This window comes from Acartia tonsa, chromosome 12 (assembly GCF_053477335.1).
Source record: "Acartia tonsa isolate MP-2025a chromosome 12, ASM5347733v1, whole genome shotgun sequence".
Classification (NCBI taxonomy): Eukaryota; Metazoa; Arthropoda; class Copepoda; order Calanoida; family Acartiidae; genus Acartia; species Acartia tonsa.
Genome location: NC_137271.1, coordinates 17,208,627 through 17,218,009, shown reverse-complemented (window position 1 = coordinate 17,218,009; position 9,383 = coordinate 17,208,627). Strand labels below are relative to the sequence as shown.

The window sequence follows — 9,383 nt, the reverse complement described above, 5'->3', positions numbered from 1 at the left end:
ATTTTTTAAAACGTTGTCAGCCTTCCGTTGTTGTGCTACCCATAAAACAAATCAACCTTGTTTATGTGAATTTTTGTTTTTATACGTATTTGAAAAAAATACTGTTATGCAAGCAAAAAGTGGATATTATATCATTTTTATAATAAAACATAGAAAAAAAAGAAAGAGAGAGAGAGGGAGAGAAGAGAGAGAGAGAGAGAGAGAGAGAGAGAGAGAGAGAGAGAGAGAGAGGACGAGAAAGAGAAAGAGTAAGTGGGTGGATGGGGAGAGAAACTCAAATAAAAAAATCAACAAGTATTTTTTTCTATTTTTCAATTCTACAATACATATATGGCACATACATCTCCCCCTCCCCGCTTCAGGAAAAAATAGGATTAAACCAATCATAGTAAAATTTCAGTTCTTTAAATATAAATTTGTGGACCTCACGTTTTAGCCGTTAGTGAGATCTCCCCAGAAATATGTACATATAAATACATCCGGCATAGCGTTAACGCCAATATTTTTCCAGTATGGCTTCAAAACCGATTTAAATCCGCTGTATTAGATCCGGTTCTCAGCCATACTGAAAAATCATGTGCAGCATCGTATTACAGTTGATTTTCTACAACTATTAAAATCATAAAACTAAATCATGATTTATTTGCCCGAGCCTTCGGTCCCTCGGGTCTAACAAAACTGATTTTATTATCATATTTTTTTAATTTTACTATCTGCGGATATCTGTCTATAATACGATGCGATAAATGAATTATTCACTTTCCGGCCCAAACTATTGATTCCATCCTGCTGACGTTACATTCCAGGGATGAAGGGATAAGACAATGGCCTATAAATTAATGCAATTCCCCAATGATGATACACATAATTACCCCTTCTGTAGATTATGATTAGTGGTTAAAACGTTTGACACTAAACTTAATAAATAAACCTATCAAAATTTATAAAAAGTCCCCAAAGTTGTTAAGCCGAAAAATAAGAAACGTTATTAAATTACTTTAGGGACTAGTGTAATAAACAGCCCATTGGCCCTCCTCCTTCCTGGTTCTATTCACAGTTCTTACATTTCAGCTAATTTTTAGTAGCGAAGCTGTTCTATTCGTGTAGGTATGTATGTCGGTCTCTAATCCTTAAGACTTACGTGTTAAACATTATTAAAAACAAGGCTTTTCTATAATTATGGTCGACCCGTCTGTCCGTATGCCCGTAAAGTATTACTCTTATCTTTAATTTAGACATCAATTTTAAACATGTCATGATGATTCCTATAAAAATTAGGTATCATTTAGAAAGCGTTGCCTCTCTATAATCACTAGCAAAAAGTACGTAGGTCCATTTAAAACATATTAACTGTTTACCTTTTTATGCAACCATTTTTTATATTATTATCCTATTTAGCAGATCTTTTTAATAGTGATTCCCAAGAAAATTAGGCAAACCAACTCTATAACAAGTTTTATAATGTATTATTAATTTAAATTGGTTAATGTTCGTTTGTTTGTATGTTTCGTTGGGCTTATGGATGTTGTCATCCTTGTTTAATTTATGTTTATTTTCCAACCGTATGCGAGAACTTATTGTTCATACATATAAAAATCAAACTATTTTGTACAAAAATAAGCTGTTTGTAGGGTACATAAGCCGTTTTGTTATAGTTTAGTGTATATTAGAGAAAGACTTCCTAACCGTTTTCAATCACATTTCCGGGGATAAAAATATGTTTCTAAGGATTTAAAGTTCAGGTAGTGTAACAGTATATTAAACGGCTAGATTAGGTAATTATCATACTGTTATTTTAACGTTTTAATCATCTTAGAACTAGATAATATGATGAAGAATTTCCTTCTTTTTCTATTTGCATTTAAACTTTGCTAAAAAGGAAATTGATAAATGTGTAGATTAACGTCTAAATTTAGGGATAGGTAAATGGAAATAAATTAAAATCAATTTGAATTTTCTCTATAGAATGAGAAGCTTGAAAATGGTTCCTTGATTTATAGTGCAATTTGAGTTTTATTCTCGGCTTCCATTAAAGGTAGACGGCTGGAGTATTTGTAAAAATTCTTGTAATTAATTAACAGCAAGTTCAAAGTTAACGACCAGGAGATTTGTAATAATAATGATAAAGAAACGTAATCTATCTGTAGATCAAAATTATTTTCTGAACAATGCAATTTTCAACCAATCAATTGAGATTTTTCCAAAGTACCCAAAATCTTTAAGCCATCTTAAAACTTTGAGTACTAGAGTAATTTAATGAAGAAAGTCGCTCAAAAATATTCTCACGTCATAAAAATGAGGAATGAGGACAGGAGGAGCGGGAAAGAAAACCCCTAAAAAGGAGATGGATAATCCCTCATTTTTATGACGTTTACCCTTTGTTAAGAAAAGTTCCAATTGTATGGGAAGTTTCTTAATTAATTTGCCTCCTCCTATGAAAACTATATAATGATCAAGACACGTCTACTATCAAGGTATTTTGTTTGTTTCTCCTTTAAGATCTCGCTAACTATTGAGTTCTCTATTATAGGAAATCTTCCGATACATAGGTCCAAGGGTGGTTTTAGGCTAATTCTTTTTAAATTTAAATCTTGGGATAGTTTTAAACTAGTTTTCTCCCCCTCCCCTGATATAATTTCTCCTACGAATAAATAGCCCCTAGAGTCTAAATGCGCAGATGATAGTTTTTTGAAAAGTACATAAATCTGTGAGAAAATATTAATATTGCAATTCATGTCTATCAAGCCACCCGAATTGATTTTAATTTAACCCTATTTGCGAGGGGCATCTAAAACAAAATTGATACGAAAGTTGGGGGGGGGGGTGCTACTTTATAGCTAATTATCAGTTAACTTTATTACAATAGCCTCAAACAATTCCGGGACCTATGTAAAGCTTTCCTTCCCCCCCCCCCCCCCTATAAATTGCATAAAAAAGCAATCTTTGAATTAATTGTATAATCCTTATGAAATGGAAGAAGGTGGAGGGGGCTAAAGAAACCCCATCCCCACCACACTTAGGGTTAAACCGGCCAGGGATAACTCACCACCTGACTTCTAAATCTTAAAATAATCCCCTGACCAGATTTTGGGTCAAGGAAGTTGAGATATTTATCCAAAAATGCTAAAAAATTAAAATAGCCAATCATTTTAATAAAATTGACAATTATACCCTTTCCTTTTGCGCTTTGATTGCAAGACCTTTGTTTGTAGGTGCTTACCTTACATGATAATGAGTATCAAGGAATTCCCTACACTCTTAATCTACATCATGACCTGACATAACAGAAATTTGCATATTCTCAAACCTATTACATATAAAAAGAAATAGCCTAAAACGTATTCAGAATTTTTGCAAAAATTGAGCGTTTTTTTTGCAGTTTTGGATAAATGTTGCAAGGAAATGGAAATAATGGGCGTGACTGTCTTTAATGAGTTGACCGTAAATCCCATGTTACACATTTAGGACAAGGACAAGGAAGTTCATTATAATGGGTGGGGGGTGGGGCGGAGATTTATACAAAATTTAAAGGGTTGTTGATAACATCTAGAAATATATAACTAGATATCTGAAGGGAGAAGGCAATGGACTATAAATTAATGAACACCAAAAATAATCTTTATTATTATAGGAGGTATTAAAATCACAGGTGTAGAATTTTGAACACTGCTAGTGTGTACCAACCAATCTAGATTTGATAAAAGTCCCAAAATATCTTTAGCCAACAGACATGGATACATTATTATTTACAGTCCAATGTCTCCTCCCTCCCTTTAAATTTGTCATAAAGTAACCAAAAAATTAGTATTAAAATAGACTTCCTATATAGATTTTCCCAAGATGTAAAGATTAGTACTTTAAGATTGCTAGATTTCTTGACAATGTCTTTCAGTTAATTTTATGAAGACTGAGTTTTATCGAATAAATGTTATTTTGACATAATCCCACACAAACAACATTAAACTTTTCAGACACTAGGGTTGGGCCGAATACTTTTTGGCCGGATACCGGATATCCGGCTGATTTCAAACGCCGGATATCCGGCAAATATCCGGCCAAATTACCGGATATCCGGCCGGATAACCGGCCAAATTACCAGATACTAAAGTAGCAAAAAAAATTTCTTCAGAAATCTTTTATAAATTTACATAAAGTTAAACTTGTTCAGAAAAAATGTTCTTCTAGCTTCAATAATAAGAAAATTATAGCCATTTAAAATTTTAAAAAGCAGAGATTCTTGGTGTAAAGTATAAAAAATTATAGAGCCGGATATCCGGCCGGATAGTTTCAATATCCGGTATCCGGCCACGCCGGATATCCGGCCCAACCCTATCAGACACCAATATAAAGCTTTTTAGAATCATGTAGATTTGTTCAGAATTTAAAATAAACACAAAATTGGATTTGATGACAGGGTTTAAAGAAAGAAAAAAATGTGATTTTGCTATACGAATCATTATCATAGTATTCTTAATCAAAACAAGGATGGCAACATCCATCAAGCGAAGCTCAACAAATGGATGCTTACATAGATTGAATTCCTTTTCAAGATGCTTTGTTTGTAACATTATACTTAATTGTTTACGGAATCTATATTGAAAAATCAAGTATGTGGAATGATTATCCTATCTTTTTATATGTATTTGTAAGGTTTTCTCGTCTGAGGCGAATCAACTAGCATAATATAGTTTTTTTATTAAATAGATATTCAGACTTTGCTTGCGAGTATATAGCTTCAATACTGTTTTATTGTACCTTGTGTTACAGAAAGTAGTATCGGACGATTCTAACTTGCTTCAATTAACAATTAAAGCTATCCAACACAAACAAAAGACCAACCAATAAATATTTATCAAGCTTTTATTTTAATCTTTTTAGTATTCTTAAACAGGTTAATATTTAGAATAATATTTTTCCCGTTTCAAACATTTGGACGTACTGACATTTAAAAGTATAGAGTAGCTTCACTAATAAACAAAAATAAACAAATAATAGATAATTTCAAATATTTTATTGTGAATCTAAAGACTAGATTTGACAAAATTATCGGTTAATCATTACAGTCAATTAAAACATAACATCATTTAAAGAGTAGCCTCGCTACTAAACTTAATTTTGATTTAATATTTAATTAATAACATATTTATAGATTAATATCACAAATAGAGTGAGTTTTTAGACACCAGTAATTTTTTTTGGAATTTTGCATAAAAAGTATTATTGATTTAGATTTTAAAAGTGCCTAGTTCCTTGGGAGGGAGTTACTAATTGGGTATAAATAAATATAATTCCAAATATTTGCTATTAAACCCTCATATGAATAATGGGAAAGATTAATTTATCTTTATTCCAATTCATAATAAAAATCAAAGCATCAAATGTTTTTTTTGCCATTCTTGTCTAAAGGATAGATTGAAAAATATATTTCCATTTAATTTTGTTTTAAACTTCTGCTTTTATTGTTATTTTGTATTGGGGGATAAGTTGTTTTGATTGCATTAACATTGTCCTCTCCCTCCCTTTAGCTTCTTGAATAAGTTTGATTTTAGTTTTTACTCATGAATAGCTTTGCCCAATCTGATTTGAAAATCTCTATAGAGTAGCTTGCCCCCCAGGGGGACTCTGGATATGAACATGTTGAGGCTCATCAGGCAGACAGCCTTCCCGTTCATCAGGAACCTGTCTGTGTTGGGGGCGGGGAGGTTGTGGCTGGTGCAGGTTGTCACCACCCAAGAGCACACTTCATCCCTGAAAAAATATGAAAATTAGTTTTGTATTGTATTGCAATTAAAGTAATTTACAACCCTTGCCTTTCCCCAATTGTCTTATTCTATTATATATATTAGATAATGAAACATTAATGTATTTGCAATTGACCTAAACTCTATTTTTTTTTCATATTTATTGTAATTGGTTTGAATCAAATTGGTGCTTCTATTATTTAATTCAACTTGGTGTTTGTTGATTTATTGACAAAAAATAGTTACCTGCTCCATAATCTAGGATCTTGTGGTAAATCCATCTCATTTCCATAGCCGCCAGACCGTGTGTGATGCAGCCGCGTCTTTGCCGCAGCCATATCACCGCCGCACAGCATATCATTCTCCCCGCACAACAAATCATGCTCCCGACCGCGATCACCACACATCATTGGATACATTTCTACTTCGTCTTCTGTGTAGAGGCCGGGCCTGTACATATCTTTGGCCGCTTTCAGTGGCTGCTGCTGCTGATGGTGGCGGCTAAATGTCACCTGACGTTTTGCCGGCAATTCCGGGACGGGCCTGGCAAACCAAGGAACTTGCAGACAAAGGCGGGAGGAATCTAATGATCCGGTCTCAGATGACCGCTGAGACTCAAGGCTTGCCTGGCGGCTGTGATGGTAAAACTGACCGCCAAATGTATTGCCACCGCCAGCTAAAAGCTGTTGACCAATCTCAAACTGTTTCATCTGGTAATTTTTATCAAGAAAATAGAATAATTTCTTATAAATGTTTTAGATTCACTATTAATGTATAAAAATCACTAATGTTGCTATAACAGAATATTTATATACTCCTGTTAGATGGATGTGTTCTTCTCTAGTTGACGTATTAAGTCTGACTGACATGAAAAAGTTAAAATTTGGCTAACAACAACTTCCCACAGTTATAACTACACTATACAATTCAACACAGGAAGGATGTGCGCCTCACAAAACAGTGAATTAAAAAATAGCAAATTATATAAATTTAAAGGAAATGAAAGACTTAAATTAAATGCAAGGCAAATATTATGCTTCCAAACAGATTAATATCCGCTGGATTAGAACCGGTTCTCGGCCATACTGAAAAATCATGTATAACATATTTAGTATTACATATTACGAAATTTGCAAGCCAGAGCCTTTGGCCCCTAGGGTCTAACAAAATTGGTTTTGATATTATAATTTTTCATTTTAATGTCTGCGAAAAGCTGTGTATAAAGCGATGCATTAAATAATTATTATAATTACAAAATAATACAGTTCTTAATTGGACATGCAATTTTAATATGTTTTTATTGTATGGTCATATCTAGTAAAGAATTTAGTTTTTATTTTTCATTTTTTAAAACCATTATCAGTATTAATTTACGCTGTTGTTATAATGAAAACATGACAATATATTTATTCGCTGATATGATAAAAGTAACAATAGTTTACCAAATACTAATTTAAAAGTAGCTGAAAATTGATCTTTTATTTTGTAAAATTTTTGGCTACATTGTATATTGACCGCGTAGGAAACCATCAACACGAACGCACACACACACACACAGAAAAAGGAAGTCAGAATTCGTCAAGTTTCCGGTCTTCCCATTTTCTTTCCCCTTCATTGATCCCCCTCTTACCCTTTCCCTCCTTTCCTTTGCTTTCTCCCCACCCCCTCTTTCCCCTTGTTTATGTGCGCGCATTTAATTTGGCGCATTTATTTTTTTCAAGAAAATTTAAATTCATACATCTGTTTTCTAGTCGACCCAACACGCCCTTTTTGAAAAAAGGGTTAAAAAACGAAATATTGAAGTGAATAAGGTCAATTATATCCATATAGCGAAAAAGGTATACTCAACACATTTTTAATGGAAATTTAATGAAATTTTTCGAACATTTTTTTTAATAAAAAAGTTTTTAAATTGCATATTAGACTTACATCATAGATAGATATACCTATCGGAAAAACCCTATACATTTTTAAAGCTAGTATACGAGTTAGCCTTATAAAGTTTCCTGATCCTTAAATGTATGTAAGGCTAAGGAAACCCTAACTCATAGGCTAGCCGCAGAAATTTGATATGATTTGACCTATTTATCTTATTATTTAGAGTTAAAGATTAAATTAATTTTAATATTCAGATAATCTGATATCAAAATTATCAAACTTGTGTTTTACTTTGAAATATAATTCGCATATTAATTGAATTATCGATAAAGCAAATTAATTCATTAACCATCTCGTATATCAAAGAATAGAATGATATTCTGATATTTTAATGATAACGGATAACAACATCCATAAAAGCGAAGCTCTGAAACGGTAGGACAAATGAACATTAACACTTGAGTAGAGTGTCAGAACTAAATAATCAAAATATAAATGTATTAAAGTCGTACGAAACAAAATTATTGTTGAAAAACTGCTTAAATACAGGATATTGTTTAAGGACATACTTACATTTTTAAGAATTGATTATAGAGATGCTTTGCTTATAAAAATGTACTTTGTTGGCCTGGAAATCAGTATTCCAAAAATAAGACCAATCTGATAAATTTATCACATACAAATTTGTTGTTTAAAAAGTTAAAAGGCAACATGTTTAAAATGAACGTACTGACTTTCTGCTAACGATTATAGAGTTAATTTGCTTTCTAACTCGTACCTAAATCTTATAGAAACCATCATGCAAAGTTTGAAATCGATAGGTTAATTTTAACATGCCTAAATTAAATTTACGGCTTTTAAAAAAGTACAATTTTTTTATTAGTTGCGAAGCTTCGTGTAAAACGTTAAACTAAACCCTTAAAAAATTATATTTTTCTTTGACAGGTGAAAAGTTAGAAAAAAATCTTCTTCAATAAAATGAAGTATTCCTACCACACTACCACAAAACAGCCTAAAACATGACCAGGAACATTGTAAATCTTACTTGAAAATTACATCCTAATCGAAGTTCTTGAATATATTCTTATTTGTCTTATTAAGGAAGAAGTTGCGTGATTTTTTTCAATACTATCCGTTACTAGCAGGTACGACCATAGAGGCCCGGAGGGGCAAAACGCCCAGGCTAACAAAACTTCTATGAATTCAATGATGTTTATTTTGATATTCAAGGAAACTTGTCTGCAATACAATGCTATACATGATTTTTCAGTAGTGCTGAGAACAGCTTCTATTCCAACTGATATTTATTGGTTCGAAGCCATAATGGAAAATGTATTTCCTAAACTCCCTTTCTAAGAATTCCGCAAAGGCTTAGGAACGAAGCCTAAGAAGAAAATAAAATAATTTTGTAATATCATGTACATATGATAATAAAATCTATATGACCTTATCAAAACTTTATTCGTTATCAATAATTTATGATGGCTCCGCCTCCTTGTATCCTGATTATCCTTGTCCATATCCTGTCACTCTTCTCACTCAGTGATAGGACAATGAAAGATACTCTAATCCCTCTGCTACCCCTGGAACTATGGGACAATTTTTATCATTTTAATAGGTTAATTTTCACCCCACCCCCACGGGCCAACCTCCCCCCCCCCCCATCCAAAAAATCCAGTTATATTCTAAGTTATGAACTAAAAATATCATTGTCAAAAGGAAGGGTGATTTCTTGGCCAGTTTAGGGAATTTTTTAGATAGACT

General features: G+C 32.5%; 1 protein-coding gene across 1 annotated transcript; it reads right to left on the bottom strand.

Annotated features, from left to right (window-relative positions):
* Positions 1 to 4,996: 4,996 nt before the first annotated feature.
* Positions 4,997 to 6,661, bottom strand: LOC145333912 (protein C-ets-2-like). The gene is made up of 2 exons (XM_080179174.1): positions 5,988 to 6,661; positions 4,997 to 5,748 (listed from the first exon to the last, which is right to left on the bottom strand). Exons 1-2 carry the CDS (start codon positions 6,449 to 6,451, stop codon positions 5,553 to 5,555), a joined length of 660 nt encoding a protein of 219 aa, XP_080035300.1. The 5' UTR covers positions 6,452 to 6,661; the 3' UTR covers positions 4,997 to 5,552.
* Positions 6,662 to 9,383: the final 2,722 nt, after the last annotated feature.

Bases quoted from the DNA above. Each gene is read 5' to 3' on its own strand.
- LOC145333912 (XM_080179174.1), bottom strand. From the start codon at position 6,451: ATGAAACAGTTTGAGATTGGTCAACAGCTTTTAGCTGGCGGTGGCAAT. The intron at 5,749-5,987 runs GTAACTATTTTT...ATATTTTTTCAG, and splicing joins GATCCTAGATTATGGAGCAG to GGATGAAGTGTGCTCTTGGG.